This window comes from Salmo salar, chromosome ssa18, assembly GCF_905237065.1.
Source record: "Salmo salar chromosome ssa18, Ssal_v3.1, whole genome shotgun sequence".
Taxonomy (NCBI): domain Eukaryota; kingdom Metazoa; phylum Chordata; class Actinopteri; order Salmoniformes; family Salmonidae; genus Salmo; species Salmo salar.
This window is the reverse complement of record NC_059459.1, coordinates 54190892-54210085: the sequence shown is the minus strand read 5'-3', so window position 1 is coordinate 54210085 and position 19194 is coordinate 54190892. Positions and strand designations below refer to the sequence as shown.

The 19194-nt window shown below is 42.4% G+C and overlaps 1 protein-coding gene across 2 annotated transcripts in view; it reads left to right on the top strand.

Annotated features, from left to right (window-relative positions):
* The window catches only part of LOC106577485 (recombining binding protein suppressor of hairless), a 96239-nt gene that overhangs the window by 49826 nt on the left and 27219 nt on the right, over window positions 1-19194 (top strand). For both annotated transcript variants that reach the window (XM_014155513.2, XM_014155512.2), the window contains exon 2: window positions 6128-6166. In XM_014155513.2, the coding sequence (XP_014010988.1) occupies window positions 6128-6166 (39 nt within the window). The remainder of the gene's footprint in view (window positions 1-6127; window positions 6167-19194) is intronic.

Here is a 19194-nt window from a genome sequence, read left to right as displayed (position 1 = left end):
TGTACATCTAAATATATGGATGAGCGATGGCCGAGCAGCATAGGCAAGATGCAATAGATGGTATAAAATACAGTATATGAGATGAGTAATGTAAGGTATGTAAACATGATTAAAGTGACATTATTTAAAGTGACTACTCACGTAGGCCACGGAGAGGGAGCGCCCCGCAGTCCTTGGTAGCGGGCCGCGTCTGTGGCACTGTATTATCCTCAAAGGGTGCAAAGAAGGTGTTTAGTTTCTCTGGAAGCAAGACGTCGGTGTCCGTGACGTGGCTGGTTTTCTTTTTGTTTTCCGTAATTGCCTGTAGACCCTGCCACATGTCTGAGCCATTGAATTACGACTCCACTTTGTCCCTATACCAACATTTTGCTTGTTTGATTGCCTTGCGGAGGGAATAACTACACTGTTTATATTCGGCTATATTTCCAGACATCTTTCCATGATTGAATGCGGTGGTTCGCGCTTTCAGCTTTATGCGAATGCCCCCAACTATCCATGGTTTCTGGTTAGAGTAGGCTTTAAAGGCACAGTGGGTAAAACATCTCCAATGCACTTCCTTATAAACTCACTCATCGAGTCAGCGTATAAATCTTATGTTATTCTCTGAGGCTTCCCGGAACATATACCAGTGTGTGTGATCAAAATAATCTTGAAGTCGGCATTTGATAGTGAGGAATTCTAGGTCGGGTGAGCAGAAGGACTTGAGTTCCTGTATGTTGTAAGGATTACAACATGAGTCGTTAATCATGAAGCATACACCCCCACCCTTCTTCTTACCAGAGAGATGTTTGTTTCTGTCAGCACAACTCATGAAGAAACCTGGTGGCTGTACCAACTCTGACAACATATCCAGAGTGAGCCATGTTTCCGTGAAACAGAGAATGTTACAATCTCTGATGTCTCTCTGGAAGGCAACCCTTGCCCTAATTTTGCCCACCTTGTTGTCTGGAGACTGGACATTGGCGAGTAGTATACTCGGAAAAGGTGGGTGGTGTGCACGCCTACGAAGTCTGACCAGGAGGCCGCTCCGTCTAACTCCTGGATCTGCCTTTGGGATTAGATCCATTGTCCTGGGTGGTGGTCCAAACAAAGGATCCGCTTCGGGAAAGTCGTATTCCTCGTCGTTATGTTGGCAAGTTGACGTCGCCAAGAAATAATACATAAAAAAGAAAATACTGCATATTTCCTAAGGACTCTAAGCGAGGCGACCATCTTTGTCGGCGCCAAAAGGGGACCTTTGTCACGTCTCGACCGCTACCTCCAGAGGTCACACATGACACTCGCCCGACAGTTCCCCCCATCTAAGCAGGGCAGTGTAAACAGAATTGTCTCGTTGAGCCAACACTCTTACAGTAAATGTTTTAATAGCATAGCAATGTTTTTGTAATGTACAGACATTTTGCTTATTTTTTTCCACTTGTTTTATTGAATTTTTGCCTAAAATTGTAGTTACAGCCTGTTACATTTTGAAATTGTCACCGTAGCTTTAAATCTCAAGTGTATATATATTTTTAGCTTGACAGCACTGAACCACGGAGGTCCAGGCAAGAAGCACCTTTCCAGGGAATTGTCAAAGTTTTCAGTCACAATTTGCTTTTACCTTGTATTATGACTTCCATGATGTTGATAAATATTAATCCTGGTTTATTAGAAGGTCACTTTAATATGGTAGCTAGTGTAAGCGTATGAGCTCCTATCTAGCAATGGTTTAGCTAAACGTAAGCATTCCGCTAGAGCCAGCACGTTTATTTTGTTTAGCTAGCTCTGTAGCCTATTTTATAATATGAATGACACTGTATGGTAATGTTACTGTACTTTTATATTCATATGGGAGGTGTAAACATTCATTATTGATATGCTAACAGTACTTGATCATGAAGCATGTTCTTTGCTTGCTAGCTAGCTAGTAAGTAGGAGTTAGCTGTGTATTGTCAGCTAATTTAATGTGTACAGAAGAAAAAATGAATCCTTTAATTGTCTGCAATGCTGGTGGATTGTTGCATTATTCAAGCGTTTAATATGATTTGGTTGCATTATTCAATATTGTAACATGTTTTAGAAGAAAGGTTGCTTGGATTGTTAAATCGTTTGTACTTACTGCTTTGTGGCTACTGTGATATTTACAGTCAATTTTAGCTGCAGATCAATAATGTCGCGTTGCCAGCTACAACGAAAAGTAAGGCAGGGATGTAATGTGAATTGAAAAGTAGATATCTCTTTTGCCACTCCACTCCTCAGACATAACTTTGATGTTTTATTTAACCTTTAATAAACTAGGCAAGTCAGTTAAGAACAAATTCTTATTTTACAATCATGACCTACCCCGGCCAAACCATCCCCTAACCTGCACGATGCTGGGACAATTGTGCGCCACCCTTTGGGACTCCCGATCACGGCCGGTTGTGATACAGCCCGGGATCGAACCAGGGTCTGTAATGATGCCTCTAAAACAAATCTGAAATCTCTACCACGTTTGATATTCACTTTTTCTGTGCGTTTTTGACTAAGTGTTTCCCTTTTTGTGTTTTTCAAATCAATGTTGTACTTCAGAAGTTGATAATTGATTCATACTCTAAAAATATCCTAGCGCTTTATTATGAAGTTATATAATCTCATTGTCTGATATTGACTTACCCCTGTTGGAAAGTGTGTGTGTGTGTGTGTGATATCTACAGCGCTAACACCAGTAGCTGGCCTGAGCATGATGGTATATGTAGTGTTTTTGTGGTGATGATTGTAGCACAGTCTGGCCTTAGTGTTTTGACCATGTTATTGACCAAGCCAGCAGCAGGTCTTTGCCAGGTTCTTTCTCCTTTTCTATCCCTCTCCTGCTTGTGTTCTGTCTATCTACCTCCTTTCTTCTCTCTTCTTTCAAATATCTCTCTTACTTGCAAATATCTCCTCCCTTTTATACACTGAGTGTACAAAACATTGGGAACAACTTCCTAATATTGAGTTGCACCACCTTTTGCCCTCAGAACAGTCTTTATTCGTAGGGGCATGGACTTTACAAGGTGTTGAAAGTGTTCCACAGGGATGCTGGCTCATGTTGACTCCAATGCTTCCCACAGTTGTGTCAAGTTGGCTGGATGTTCTTTGGGAGGTGGACCATTCTTGATGCAGAAGGGAAACTGTTGAGTGTGAAAAACCCAGCAACGTTGCAGTTTTTGACAGACTCAAACCGGTGCGCCTGGCACCTACTACCTTACACCGTTCAAAGACACTTAAATCTTTTCTCTTGCCCATTCACTCTCTGAATGACACACATGCACAATCAATGTCTCAGTTGTCTCAAGGCTTAAAAATCCTTCTTTAACCTGTCTCCTTCCTTCTACACTGATTTAACAGGTGACATCAATAAGGGATCATAGCTTTCACCTGGTCAGTCTGTCATGGAAAAAAGCATGTTTTGTACAGTCAGTGTATATAGTCTGTATAGAATGTGTTCCCCCCTCCTCTCTTACCTCTCTTCTCTTTCGGATGGTAAGACAGTGTGATCCCAGGACTGAGGGGAGGAGAAAGGAAAGAAGGAGAGGATTGAGGAGGGGAAGAGAAGAGAGCTGCCTGCCTGGAATCCATTACCCAGTGAGGCATCAGCGTTTCACTGTGGGAACCTTATTGATCTGCCTCCTCTATAATTATTCCACTTACACAACCCCCCCCCCTCTCTCCATCTCTCTTTCTCTTGTCACTCCCTCCGTTTATCCGCCTCTTTCTTTAGCTACTTTGACTGGATCCCTTTCCCCCTCTACCTTCCTCCCTCCAGCTTTCTTTACTTTTTCTGTCTTGTTTTCACTCTATGCATGTAACAGTCAGAAACTGACGTTGGTACGCTGATGTGCTAAGGTTGTGCCTTGCATAACACAGAGCCTATGATATCAAACAACCAAGTACCAAAATTGATACCTCTCTGTGTGTGTGTGTGTGTGTGTGTGTGTGTGTGTGTGTGTGTGTGTGTGTGTGTGTGTGTGTGTGTGTGTGTGTGTGTGTGTGTGTGTGTGTGTGTGTGTGTGTGTGAATATTTATTTGAGGTGAAAGCTGTGTGTATGTCAAATCAAATACTCCACCCAAAGCATGACTGTGACATCCTCTCACACCTCAGGAAGCCCCACACACACACAGCGTGAGTGTGTTTCTCAAGCAGCCAGTGTGCTAAGACCAGTCCCAGAGCAGGGTCTTACAGTATGCGGAGGAGAGAGATGGAAGGGGGAGCTCTGTAGGCATTGATTTTTCTATTTTAGCCTCCTCGCTGCTCCCATCACAACTCCCCCTGGGCCTTTCTCTCTCTCTGTGTGTGTACGTTTGTGCACGCGCTTCTCCATGCTTCAAGGTTGCCTGTCTGTCTGTCTGTGGGGTGTGTTAAGGGGAACAAGTTGTCCTTGGGGTGCAGGTTAGAGCATCACACCACTAACACTTATTTTTACCTCAAGTTTTCCCCCTGTGACGCCCAGTAGCTTGACAAGAAAAAGGGGTCTTGGTGGGAATGTGATGTTGTGTTTTCCATTATGTCATTGTTGTGAAGGAAATAGGTCTCTTTTTCCGGTATGACTATAGCTGTGTCGTCACTCATAAAAGGTGGTTTTCACCTTTTACGTCAAATGTTTTGCGTCTCATGTTTTCAGATATGACTAGGCCCATGTGCTGGCATGAGGAGACTGTTTTCATGACAAAGAACATGTTTTGTTTGTAGCTAGGCTACGTGGTGGATGGGGAGTTGTGTGAATAGGCCTTGGTGTGAACTGTGAATGAGTTGAAACGCCTGATTTAGTGACGCTCTCTCGCTCTCGCTCTCTGGTGATAAGGCGTCCCTCCTCGCCACCTGCCCGTGTTTGGATACTGTGTCACATGGTCTCACACTGCCAAGGCCACTAGGACAGCAGCTGCCTCAAACACTCAGCCTCTCTTGTGTGTGTGTGTAACCAGGTGTTCTTTCTCATCTCCTACCTGAGACATGTCTCTTTGTTTGTGTGTAGACTGTATAGTGTTGCACGGTATGCCAGTTCCACGGTAATATCATGGTACCAAAACTTCATGATACTTATGATACCAACATTTTAGAATACCGTAGTACCGTTTCATATGATACTACCAACATTTTCAGTCCTACTGATGTAAAGATCCTGCTGGCTCATACCAAATAAAGGGCAGTTTGGTTTATAAATTCAGTTGAATTTAAGCAACAGCCATTAGTCTCTTGTATTTGCAGGTCCTTTAAAATCCACTTCACGTTCATGCGCATATCACGTGTGGCAGCTGTAATCAGCCAGCCGCATCCCTTACCAGGCCTCACTCACCTGCTTCTTTCCGTCCGCTGTTCATGCGCAACTATTCCTACATCAGTTTAAAAAATATAGAATTTAGCAATGATGGCATGCGGGGGATGCAGACCCTGATGAGTCTTCTGTTGTTAGATTTGTACATTTGTTACATTGGAGCATCGCCTGTTATAACCAAAAGCACAGGCCAGTTTGAGAAGACTTTTCAAGTTCACTGTCATACAGCCTCTGAGTGTCAGAGAGGGAAAATAGACATGCCTGCTTTACAGCAAAGAAAGTGTCTTGTCTCTAGCCTAAACAGTTAAGAAAATATGACCCATATTACCAGAGATGCCTTTTTATATCATTTTACAAACCATGTTGAGGGCCATTTTAAAAGTAATCCTGGATAATTATTAGTTGTTATTATTAGTGATAACAAACAACGTTGTTCCAGGGGTGGGCCTGGGTGGACACAGGAACACCAACTTGGGAGCCAGGCACTACCAGGCCCACCCAATCAGATAAAAACAATAATGATAACCAAAATACTCCTCTGTAGTGTTCTATTACAGTATACACTGAACAGTGTGAAGTAAAATTCAATGTGTTGTATTGAGTAGAAGTGTGAATTTCAATGACAGGTTTTTGGGTAGCACAGAAAACAGGAACAAGTGTCCGGGGAACCGGATGAACAGGACACTAGGCCACTGATTTGTATTTTTTTTCTCCCCGACGTGGCATCGTGAAACTACTCGATATCATGAGACAGTACTTGGCCTGGTGTGTGTTTGTGTGCGAATGTTTACGCTGTGTGTGTGTTTAGAGGTTGATAACTGGCTTACTTTGTTCTCTCGTTTCTCTGCTTGCAGGAAGTTTGAGGAGCGCCCTCAACCACAGCGCTTAACAAGGTGAGTGAGCACACATACTCATACACACACTTCACACACACTCCCCACCTCCATTTCCCGTCTTCAGATAAATCTTCAGATAAATTACTATGAGCTTGGCCTATGAGCTATGGATCATTTCCATGTAAAATGACCCTTGAGCACAAACATGAAGTTCATAGGAGCATATCGAATTGGGTGTCAAATGACATAAAGGTTATATAAGGTTATACATTTGTCAACCATTTTCCATCTTAAAAATTAGGCAAAAGTGATGGCTTTGATTTCCGATCAAACAGATGGGAAAGGGGTCTTAGAAAACATCTACCAAGAAAAAGTCTTAAGGTATTAGAAATGCATCAAAACACAATCATTTTGAAGTAAAGACCCTTGCCAACTAATATCAACACTTCTATTTAGTTTTAGATAAATTATTTGTCTTCTGTGAGTTCAAAAAACATTGCCTTGTAATTCTGTTACCAAAAACCAACATATCTTTAAGATATTTTCTAATTTCTCTCCCTCATGAAGAGACAGGATAATGAAAGTTCACCGAAGTAACAAGTAAAGGTAGACCTACCAATTAGTGTTTTTACTGATATACATTTATGCTTAGGAATTATTAAGTGATTCAAACTCGTCATTCTGTTACCAAATTGGTAACAGAAATACCGAAAAAAAAATCAGTGACAGAATTACTGTAATTGAATTGGCTACAAATGGAAACTCATATTAGTCACAAACCACAGTTAGGTCACCTGCTACTGTCCTCCCTTCTACTGGCATACTGTTTTATTATTTCTCTTGTCTAGTGGTCAAAGTGAGAGTGTAAACAGTCTGGACATCCTCTCCCTCTCTCTCTCTCCAGTTAATATTACCTCTCCCGGCTCTTACTGACAGCTACCCATTAGCCCACTCTCTTTCCATTTACTGTAATCAGCATCCTCGCCCACTGAGCACCGACTGACACCGGACATCCATGGACGTTGAAAAGTATTTGAAATTTGGGCAGTCCGCCCTAGCCTAGATTTCAACATCCACAGATGTAGATCTTTGGTCCGGACCGGCCTTGAATTGGTCAAAGCATAGACGTTCACGATTGGTGACCGGACCAAATCTGAACCAATAATAGACGTCTATGTTTCACAAGTTTGGACAGAACAGTACAGTGAAGCACAGTAGGGATGTGTTATTCAAATATCCGAACGGACATTAGTATTCAAATAAAAAGATATGCCTATTTTAACACTGAAAAGGCTTTTTCTAAATTAATTTAAAATATCCATGTGACATTGTTACCTATAAAGATATACCATGACATTTCAAATTATTTTTATAAAACAACCAACTTTTTAATGTAATTTTCATGACGTGCACGGTGCGCCTCAAAATAAGTAGCCATCACGTGTGTAGCTTGTTCTTTATGTTGGTCAATAAAAGCGGCAAAGAGGCTCAATGTGTAGTAAACGCAAGATGGAATAAAATGTACCAAATTAAAAGTTAGCAATATGAGAACGAGTAGGATACAACGAGCAACCAACAGAGGTCGGGGGTTGTTTTATTTGAATGGGGTTGGGTGAGAAACAGGAACATGTTGCATGCACACAATAATGCGATTATTCTGGATAGTGAAGTTAATATAATAGTTTGTTTCAAACGTTTACACTCTATGCAAGAAGAACGATATCCCAAATAATCCTGTTTACATGGACACATCTGAAATCAGGCTACCATGTTATTTTTGCGAAGACTATTTGATTCTGAGTTGAGACATATATTAAGTTTGTATGTGAAAACTATAGGATGGATACTTTCAGTTTTTCGGAACTCACTTCACTTGCACATAAGAGGGAAGCTTATGCTAACCGGTGCTGGCACATGCGCAGATCAAATACACCACTGGAACGCCGACTAAGCTGTTTACATGTCCTAATAATTTGAATGATTATTCAGAAAACCAGGTGTTTTAATTGGCATATGCATAATTCAATAATGACCTTACACCAATTAAGATAAGCAGAGTAAGATGTTTACATGACTAATGCTATACTCAGCCTTCTGCCATAATACGTTATATATCAAATCTAATTATTAGTGTGCATGTAAACATAATCATTGTGGCTACTACAAGTTAGCTACTTTTGGCTGTAGCCTAGTTGCCTTGGCATCTCTGTCTCTCACTCAGTCTGCTTGCTCCCAACACCGCCCCCTCCGCAGCGGCAGCAATAGAGCGCAAGCCTCTCCCTCACGCAGCAGTGCTCAGGTTAAAAACATAAGTAAAAAATAAATAAACACGTATTTAAATTATCTTGATAGCTGACAAATGTGTGATACTATTCAAATAGTGAAATTATTTATTTCCCTAAAACACTGTAAAGTACAATATAGTAAAAAATAATGATTGCATTGTAAAGTAGACTTTACTGTACTCTATTGTACTGAACTCTATGATAATAGAAACAATGCATTTTACACTCTTCACGACACCCAAAGTCACTTTGCCTACACAAGAAGATCAGCAGGATAAAAGCAATAAAAGCACATATGAAGTTACTATATAAAACTACACTAAACATGAGACTAACCATGGAGAACACTAAACAAACTAACCAGGGAAGTGAACTAGACAGGATAAAAGCTAAGACGACAGAATTTGGGTAAGCATTTACATTTACATTTACATTTTAGTCATTTAGCAGACGCTCTTATCCAGAGCGACTTACATTTCATTTCATACATTTTTTTCCCCCGTACTGGCCCCCCATGGGAATCGAACCCACAACCCTGGCGTTGCAAACACCATGCGTGCAAACACCATGCTCTACCAGCTGAGCTACAGGGAAGGCCAGTACGGGAAGGCCAGGGTAAGCCTGTGGTTTTAGTGTGGACTTGAATATGTGTATGGATTGTGAGGTTCTGACATGGAGTTCCAGTGTTGGGGAGCTGCACTGCTAAAAGCCTGGTTTCCCATGTAGCGGAGCGGAGCCTGGCGCGAGGGATTGTGAGGAGGTCAGTAAGGTACAGTTGAAGTCGGAAGTTTACATACACTTAGGTTGGAGTCATTAAAACTTGTTTTTCAACCACTCCACAAATTTCTTGTTAACAAACTATAGTTTTGGCAAGTCGTTTAGGACATCTACTTTGTGCATGACACAAGTCATTTTTCCAACAACTGTTTACAGACAGATCATATGACTTATAATTCACTGTATCACAATTCCAGTGGGTCAGAAGTTTACATACACTAAGTTGACTGTGCTTTTAAACAGCTTAGAAAATTCCAGAAAATTATGTAATGGCTTTAGAAGCTTCTGATAGGCTAATTGACGTCAATTGGAGGTGTACCTGTGGATGTATTTCAAGGCCTACCTTCAAACTCAGTGCCTCTGCTTGACATCATGGGAAAATCAAAAGAAATCAGTCAAGACCTCAGAAAGAAAATTATAGACCTCCACAAGTCTGGTTCATCCTCCGTAGCAATTTCCAAACTCCTGAAGGTACCACGTTCATCTGTACAAACAATAGTATGCAAGTATAAACACCATGGGACCACGCAGCCGTCATACCGCTCAGGAAGGATACGCGTTCTGTCTCCTAGAGATGAACGTACTTTGGTGCGAAAAGTACAACTCAATCCCAGAACAACAGCAAAGGACCCTGTGAGGATGCTGGAGGAAACAGGTACAAAAGTATTTATATCCACAATAAAACGAGTCCTATATTAACATAACCTGAAGGCCGCTCAGCAAGGAAGAAGCCACTGCTCCAAAACCGCCATAAAAAAGCCAGACTACGGTTTGCAACTGCACATGGGGACAAAGATCGTTCTTTTTGGAGAAATGTCATCTGGTCTGATGAAACAAAAATAGAACTATTTGGCCATAATGACTATCGTTATATTTGGAGGAAAAAGTGGGAGGCTTGCAATCCGAAGAACACCATCCCAACCGGGAAGCACGGGGGTGGCAGCATCATGTTGTGGGGGTGCTTTGCTGCTAGAGGGACTGGTGCACTTCACAAAATAGACGGTATCATGAGGGAGGAAAATGATATGGATATATTGAAGCAATATCTCAAGACATCAGTCAGGAAGTTAAAGCTTGGTCGCAAATGGGTCTTCCAAATGGACAATGACCCTAAGCATGCTTCCAAATTTGTGGCAAAATGGCTTAAGGACAACAAAGTCACGGTATTGACACAAAGCCCTGAAATCAATCCTATAGAACATTTGTGGGCAGAACTGAAAAAGCGTGTGCGAGCAGGGAGGCCTACAAACCTGACTCAGTTACACCAGCTCTGTCAGGAGCGTGATGAAAGAAATAAAAGCGGAAATAAATCATAATCTCTACTATTATTCTGACATTTCACATTCTTAAAATAAGGTGGTGATCCTAACTGACCTAAGACAGGGAATTTTTATTAGGATTAAATGTCAGGAATTGTGAATAACTGAGTTTTTAAAAGTTTTTGGCTTAGGTGTATGTAAACTTCAGACTTCAACTGTATGTTGGCGCTAGTCCATTGTGTGCTTTGTAGGTGAGCATGAGCAAATTGATAATGATCCTGTATTGGACTGGGATCCAGTTCTGGTGGGGAGTACGTAGAGAATCGCGTTGCAGTAGTCCAGGGGCGATAAAACAAATGAGCGTTTCGACAGTGAGGTCAGTAACAGAGGGTCTGAGCCGTGAGATGTTTTTGAGGTGGAAGAAGGCTGACTTGGTGATGTTCTGGATATGGGGTTCAAGTGACAGTGTGGTCAAATGTAACACCAAGGCTCCTGAGTGTGGAGTTGGAGCAGTGTTTTCCACAAGCACACATGGAGTAGCCAGCCGAATTGAAAAAGTAGCCAGCCAGGATACCCCAGACCGAGGTGTTTAAGATTTGTTTGCCGAACAAGCTCTATTTTGGTGGCCTCTGGTACATTCTAATACCTTGGTTCCATCCGAAATACACAGTGAAATGATTGAATATTTTGAGTTTACCTCCCAGATTCGAAAACATTAGCTGTGGTATTGTGTTTAAAATGTAAATGCCTGAAAATGTATACTGCTCAAAAAAATAAAGGGAACAGTTAAACAACACAATGTAACTCCAAGTCAATCACACTTCTGTGAAATCAAACTGTCCACTTAGAAAGCAACACTGATTGACAATAAATTTCACATGCTGTTGTGCAAATGGTATAGACAACAGGTGGAAATTATAAGCAATAAGCAAGACTCCCCCAATAAAGGAGTGGTTCTGCAGGTGGAGACCACAGACCACTTCTCAGTTCCTCTGCTTCCTGGCTGATGTTTTGGTCACTTTTGAATGCTGGCGGTGCTTTCACTCTAGTGGTAGCATGAGAGTCTACAACCCACACAAGTGGCTCAGGTAGTGCAGCTCATCCAGGATGGCACATCAATGCGAGCTGTGGCAAGAAGGTTTGCTGTGTCTGTCAGCGTAGTGTCCAGAGCATGGAGGCGCTACCAGGAGACAGGCCAGTACATCAGGAGACGTGGAGGAGGCCGTAGGAGGGCAACAACCCAGCAGCAGGACCGCTACCTCCGCCTTTGTGCAAGGAGGAGCAGGAGGAGCACTGCCAGAGCCCTGCAAAATGACCTCCAGCAGGCCACAAATGTGCATGTGTCTGCTCAAACGGTCAGAAACAGACTCCATGAGGGTGGTATGAGGGCCCGACGTCCACAGGTGGGGGTTGTGCTTACAGCCCAACACCGTGCAGGACGTTTGGCATTTGCCAGAGAACACCAAGATTGGCAAATTCGCCACTGGCGCCCTGTGCTCTTCACAGATGAAAGCAGGTTCACACTGAGCACGTGACAGACGTGACAGAGTCTGGAGACGCCGTGGAGAACGTTCTTCTGCCTGCAACATCCTCCAGCATGACCGGTTTGGCGGTGAGTCAGTCATGGTGTGGGGTGGCATTTCTTTGGGGGGCCGCACAGCCCTCCATGTGCTCGCCAGAGGTAGCCTGACTGCCATTAGGTACCGAGATGAGATCCTCAGACCCCTTGTGAGACCATATGCTGGTGCGGTTGGCCCTGGGTTCCTCCTAATGCAAGACAATGCTAGACCTCATGTGGCTGGAGTGTGTCAGCAGTTCCTGCAAGAGGAAGGCATTGATGCTATGGACTGACCCGCCCGTTCCTCAGACCTGAATCCAATTGAGCACATCTGGGACATCATGTCTCTCTCCATCCACCAACGCCACGTTGCACCACAGACTGTCCAGTAGTTGGCGGATGCTTTAGTCCAGGTCTGGGAGGAGATCCCTCAGGAGACCATCCGCCACTTCATCAGGAGCATGCCCAGGCGTTGTAGGGAGGTCATACAGGCACGTGGAGGCCACACACTACTGAGCCTCATTTTGACTTGTTTTAATGACATTACATCGAAGTTGGATCAGCCTGTAGTGTGGTTTTTCACTTTAGTTTTGAGTGTGACTCCAAATCCAGACCTCCATGGGTTGATAAATTGGATTTCCATTGATTATTTTTGTGATTTTGTTGTCAGCACATTCAACTATGTAAAGGAAAAAGTATTTAATAAGATTATTTCTTTCATTCAGATCTAAGATTTGTTGTTTAAGTGTTCCCTTTATTTTTTTGAGCAGTGTATTAATTCAGTGTGTTTTTTTTTAAATTATTTTTTAAAATATTTTGTAGGCCTATATGATCAGGACTGTTTTCTAAGTAAGAGAACATTAAACCTTTTAACATTTAACCTGTCTTCTACTGAAATTAAAGTATTTTACTGCAAGATATGAATTCCCACAATTGTTTTTTATTAAAATGATGTATTTTATTATATCAAAAACTTTGGGGAAATTACTTGATTTTGGACACCCATTCAAATTAGTGAATTTGGCTATTTCAGCTACAGCCGTTGCTCTCAGGTGTATAAAGTTGAGCACACAGCCATGCAATCTCAGTAGACAAACATTGGCAGTAGAATGACCTTACTGAAGAGATCAGTGACTTTCAACATGACATCGTCATAGCATGCCACCTTTCCAACAAGTCAGTTCGTCAAATTTCTGTCCTTCTAGAACTGCCCTGGTCAGCTGTAAGTGCTGTTATTGTGAAGTGGAAATGTCTAGGACAACAATGGCTCAACTACGAAGTGGTTGGCCACGCAAGTTCACAGAACGGAACCGCTGAGTACTGAAGCACGTAGCGCGTAAAAATCATCTGTCCTTCATTGCAAAACTCACTACCGAGTTCCAAACTGCCTCTGGAAACAACTTCAGCACAATAACTGTTCGTCGGGAGCTTTGTGAAATGGGTTTTCATGGCCGAGCAGCCGCACACAAGTCTAAGCTCACCATGCGCAATGCCAAGCGTCGGCTTAAGTGGTGTAAAGCTCGCCCCCATTGGACTCTGGAGCAGTGGATATGTGTTCTCTGGAGTGATGAATCATGCTTCACCATCTGGCAGTCCAACGGACAAAGCCTGGTTTGGTGGATGCCAGGAGAACGCTACCTTCCCAAGTGCATAGTGCCAACTGTGAAGTTTGGAGGAGGAGGAATAATGGTCTGGGGCTGTTTTTAATGGTTTGGGCTAGGCCTCTTAGATCAAGTGAAGGGAGATCGTAACGCTACAGCATCAATGAAATTCTAGACGATTCTGTGCATCCAACATTGTGGCTACAGTTTGGGGAAGGCCCTTTACAAAGCAAGGTCCATACAGAAATGGTTTGTTGAGATCAGTGTGAAAGAACTTGTCTGGCCTGCACAGAGGCCTGACCTCAACCCCATCGAACCATTTTGGGATGAATTGGAACACCGATTGCGAACCAGGCCTACTTGCCCAACATCATTGCCCGATCTCACTAATGCTCTTGTGGCTGAATTGAAGCAAGTCCCGGCAGCAATGTTCCATCATCTAGTGGAAAGCCTTCCCAGAAGAATGGAAGTTATAACAGCAAACGATGGACCAACTCCTTTCTAATGCCCATGATTTTGGAATAAGATCTTTGACGAGCAGGTGTCCACATACTTTTGTTCATGTAGTGTAAGTATCATTAGCTTTTTAGAACAATTCAATCTGTTTTCTTTTGTCATATTTTGGACCAGAGAGAGGCAATCGCTCCACTAGCCAACATATATTGTTCCTGCAGTGAGGATGATTCACCATCTTCATTGAATGTTTTCATATTTTATCTGCAGTAATTGCCAATAAGCCTACCAGTATGCACATTAGTTAGCCAAATGAACAGGTCTCCTACTGATCCGATTCAGTAGGCTACTGATGAGTCACTCACTTTAACGTCACTGTCTGCCAAGTCCTAATGGACTTTTTATTGGAAATACAAACAAGATCTTTAGTTTACTTGTCCTGATGCGATACCATGGACATGCAACTATGTTTTATGATTTATGAATGGCAAGGATATATGAGATTGACTTTATTCAGTCAGTTTGACACCATTTATAAACTAGTTCAGCTTGCTGTTCATCAATCAAATCACAGTAATCCCATGCGCCAGCACTTTGTGGCTTCATATGAAACATGCAAAAGAAAATAAATCAGTGTGCCAGATATATGGGATGTGCAAATTGACTCACATAAACAAAGTAGCAGCATGCTTTCTCCCTCCATGTAAACAACACACACACACCCAGGTACCGGTTAGGTGGGACAGACAGCAGAATGTCAAACCAGCAGTGTTTCCCTGTCAGTTTTCACTTTGACTGACGTGACTGTCCTATAAATAGATCACTGGAAGATGCATGTTGTTCATTCTAACGGGACAGGGCTCGGCTAACGGGACAGGGACCTGCATTTGCCAATATATGAGTGGAACCAGGCAAGGGGTGTTCTGGAAACTCCAAAGAAGCCTCTCCATGAGGTCCGTTAAAATGTGTGTCAAATGCTGTAGACTCGGCTCTAAATCAAATCACATTTTATTCGTCATGTGCTTCAGAAACAACATGTGTGACTAACAGTGAGAAGTTTCCTTACGGGCTCTTCCCAACAATGCAGAAAGAAAGAAAGTAAAATGCATAAAAGTAATAACAGATGCACATTGAGTAACAACTTGGCTATACACAAGGGGGAACCCGTACTGAGTCGATGTGCAGGGGTACGAGGTAATTGAGGTTGGTACAGTGCCTTCAGAAAGTTTTCATACCCTTTGACTTACAGTATTCCACATTTTATGGTGTTACAGCCTGAATTGAAAATGGATAAAAAAAAATATTTAAAAAAATCTCACCCATCTACGCACAATGACAAAACATGTTTTTGGACATTTTTACACATTCATTGAAAATAAAATAGAGAAATATCAAATTTACATAAGTATTCACACCCCTGAGTCAGTACTTTGTAGAAGCACGTTTTACAGCTGTGAGTTTTTCTGGGTAAGTCTAAAAGCTTTCACACCTGGATTGTACAACAATTGCCCATTTGTCAAATTGTTTGTTGATTATTGCTAGACAATCATTTTCAGGTCTTGCCGTAGATTTAAGTCAAAACTGTAACTCGGCCACTCAGGAACATTCACCGTCTTCTTGGAAAGCAACTCCTGTGTATATTTTGCTTTGTGTTTTAGGTTATTGTCCTGCTGAAAGGTGAATTCATGTCCAAGTGTCTAGTGGGATGTTTTTGCTTATGCTTAGCTCCATTCTGTTTATTTTTTTATCCTGAAAAATAGTCCTTAACAATTACAAACATAACCATAACATGATGCGGCCACCGCTATGCTTAAAAATATAGAGAGTAATTTGCCACAAACATAACACTTTGTATTCAGGACAAAAATGTAATTGCTTCGCCACATGTTTTGCAGTATTACTTTAGTGCCTTGTTGCAAACAGGATGGATGTTTTAGATTTTCTTTGTTCCGTATAGGCTTCCTTCTTTTCACTCTGTCAATTAGGTTAGTATTGTGGAGTAACTACAATGTTTTTGTTCCAACATCAGTTTTCTCCTATCACAGCCAAACAACTTTGTAACCGTTTTAAAGTCACCATTGACCTCATGGTTAAATCCCTGAGTGGTTTCCTTCCACTCTGGCAACTGCGTTAGGTGTATTGATAGACCATCCATAGTGTGATCAATAACTTCACCATGCTCAAAGGGATATTTAATGTCTGCATTTTAAATGTTTACCTATTGACGAATAGGTGCCCTTCTTTGCGAGGCATTAGAAAACATCTGTGGTCTTTGTGGTTGAATCTGTGTTTGAAATTCACTTCTCGGCTCAGGGACCTTACAGATAATTGTATGTGTGGGGTACAGAGATGAGGTTGTCATTCAAAAATCATGTTAAACACTATTATTGCACACAGTGATTCCATGCAACTTATTATGTAACTTGTTAAGCAAATGTTTACTCCTGAACGTATTTAACCTTCCCATACATAACCAAGGGGTTGAATACTTATTGACTCAAGACATTTCAGCTTTTGATTTTTAATTAATTTGTAAAGATTTTGAAAAAAACTAATTCCACTTTGACATTATGGGGTGTGAGTAAGTATTAGCTAGGTAGCCACTTGTTGTTCGCCTATTGAAATTGAACTTCAGGTCATGAAAAAAAATAGCTAGCCAGCTACTTAACCCTGTTGCCCAAAGCTAATGTTATAAGCCGCCAGCTAGCTTCATCTGGCTAGTAAGGCTGGGTTATGGACCGGGTTATGTGTTGTGAAGCTAGCCACAAAAAGGATTCGGCACAATAGTGGAATTTGCAGTGTTCCTTCACAATAAAAGTACCTATTTGAAAGTGATGCAGGTTACAATTGTTGGAATCATGCCATATTTAGACTAGATAATGTTTAACACGGTTGGAATGTGAAGCAATGAAATGGGGTATCAGTCTACTTGGTGACACCCACAGAACACATTTGTGAAGAGTTTACACAAATATTAGCGTTGTAGCTCTTTATCGCGGGACTGTGACTTTGTGAAATCACCTCCCCAGTCAGTCTATTGTGTGTACTGACATTCATATTGCACTGTACAGCTTTACCTAAGGATTGGGGATCAATGAAATGGGGTAACAGTCTACTCAATCCCCCTTTAATATTTTTTCCCAAACGTCCTCCTCAGAGTTATCAGACTCAAACATCCACACAGTATTGTTTTTTCTCGGGAATAGTGTTCAATACGCATGGGTTGACAATAAATGTGACTCAATTCACAGTTGTTTCAGAGTCCCGCAATAAGAGCTACAATGCTAATGTTCTCTGGGTGTCACTGAGTAGATCGATACTCCATGTCATTGATCCACAATCCATAGGTAAGTCTGTACAGTGAAATAAGTATGCCCCCAATGCAATTCTAAAGTATAATACATCCAGTGTGATTTCAACAGATTTGTCAAATTAACAAATTGTCTTTTGTTGATTTTTATATAACATTCCAACCTCGTTTAGCATGATTATGGCATAATTCTACTATTTGTATGCGTTTGCATCAATGTCACTGATATTTTATTTTGAAGGCTAACCGTCAAGTCTACTATTGTGGCTAATCCTTATTGTGGCTAGCTTCACATAGATGGGTCTGACCACCATTAATCAAATAAGACCTGTCTTATAAATTAGGGTTATTTTAGATGACACCTAGCTATATACACTGCTCAAAAAAATAAAGGGAACACTAAAATAACACATCCTAGATCTGAATGAAAGAAATAATCTTATTAAATACTTTTTTCTTTACATAGTTGAATGTGCTGACAACAAAATCACACAAAAATAATCAATGGAAATCCAATTTATCAACCCATGGAGGTCTGGATTTGGAGTCTCACTCAAAATTAAAGTGGAAAACCACACTACAGGCTGATCCAACTTTGATGTAATGTACTTAAAACAAGTCAAAATGAGGCACAGTAGTGTGTGTGGCCTCCACGTGCCTGTATGACCTCCCTACAACGCCTGGGCATGCTCCTGATGAGGTGGCGGATGGTCTCCTGAGGGATCTCCTCCCTGACCTGGACTAAAGCATCCGCCAACTCCTGGACAGTCTGTGGTGCAACGTGGCGTTGGTGGATGGAGCGAGACATGATGCCCCAGATGTGCTCAATTGGATTCAGGTCTGGGGAACGGGCGGGCCAGTCCATAGCATCAATGCCTTCCTCTTGCAGGAACTGCTGACACACTCCAGCCACATGAGGTCTAGCATTGTCTTGCATTAGGAGGAACCCAGGGCCAACCGCACCAGCATATGGTCTCACAAGGGGTCTGAGGATCTCATCTCGGTACCTAATGGCAGTCAGGCTACCTCTGGCGAGCACATGGAGGGCTGTGCGGCCCCCCAAAGAAATGCCACCCTACACCATGACTGACTCACCGCCAAACCGGTCATGCTGGAGGATGTTGCAGGCAGCAGAACGTTCTCCACGGCGTCTCCAGACTGTCACGTCTGTCACGTGCTCAGTGTGAACCTGCTTTCATCTGTGAAGAGCACAGGGCGCCAGTGGCGAATTTGCCAATCTTGGTGTTCTCTGGCAAATGCCAAACGTCCTGCACGGTGTTGGGTTGTAAGCACAACCCCCACCTGTGGACGTCGGGCCCTCATACCACCCTCATGGAGTCTGTTTCTGACCGTTTGAGCAGACACATGCACATTTGTGGCCTGCTGGAGGTCATTTTGCAGGGCTCTGGCAGTGCTCCTGCTCCTCCTTGCACAAAGGCGGAGGTAGCGGTCCTGCTGCTGGGTTGTTGCCCTCCTACGGCCTCCTCCACGTCTCCTGATGTACTGGCCTGTCTCCTGGTAGCGCCTCCATGCTCTGGACACTACGCTGACAGACACAGCAAACCTTCTTGCCACAGCTCGCATTGATGTGCCATCCTAGATGAGCTGCACTACCTGAGCCACTTGTGTGGGTTGTAGACTCCGTCTCATGCTACCACTAGAGTGAAAGCACCGCCAGCATTCAAAAGTGACCAAAACATCAGCCAGGAAGCAGAGGAACTGAGAAGTGGTCTGTGGTTACCACCTGCAGAACCACTCCTTTATTGGGGGTGTCTTGCTAATTGCCTATAATTTCCACGTGTTTTCTATTCCATTTACACAACAGCATGTGATATGTATTGT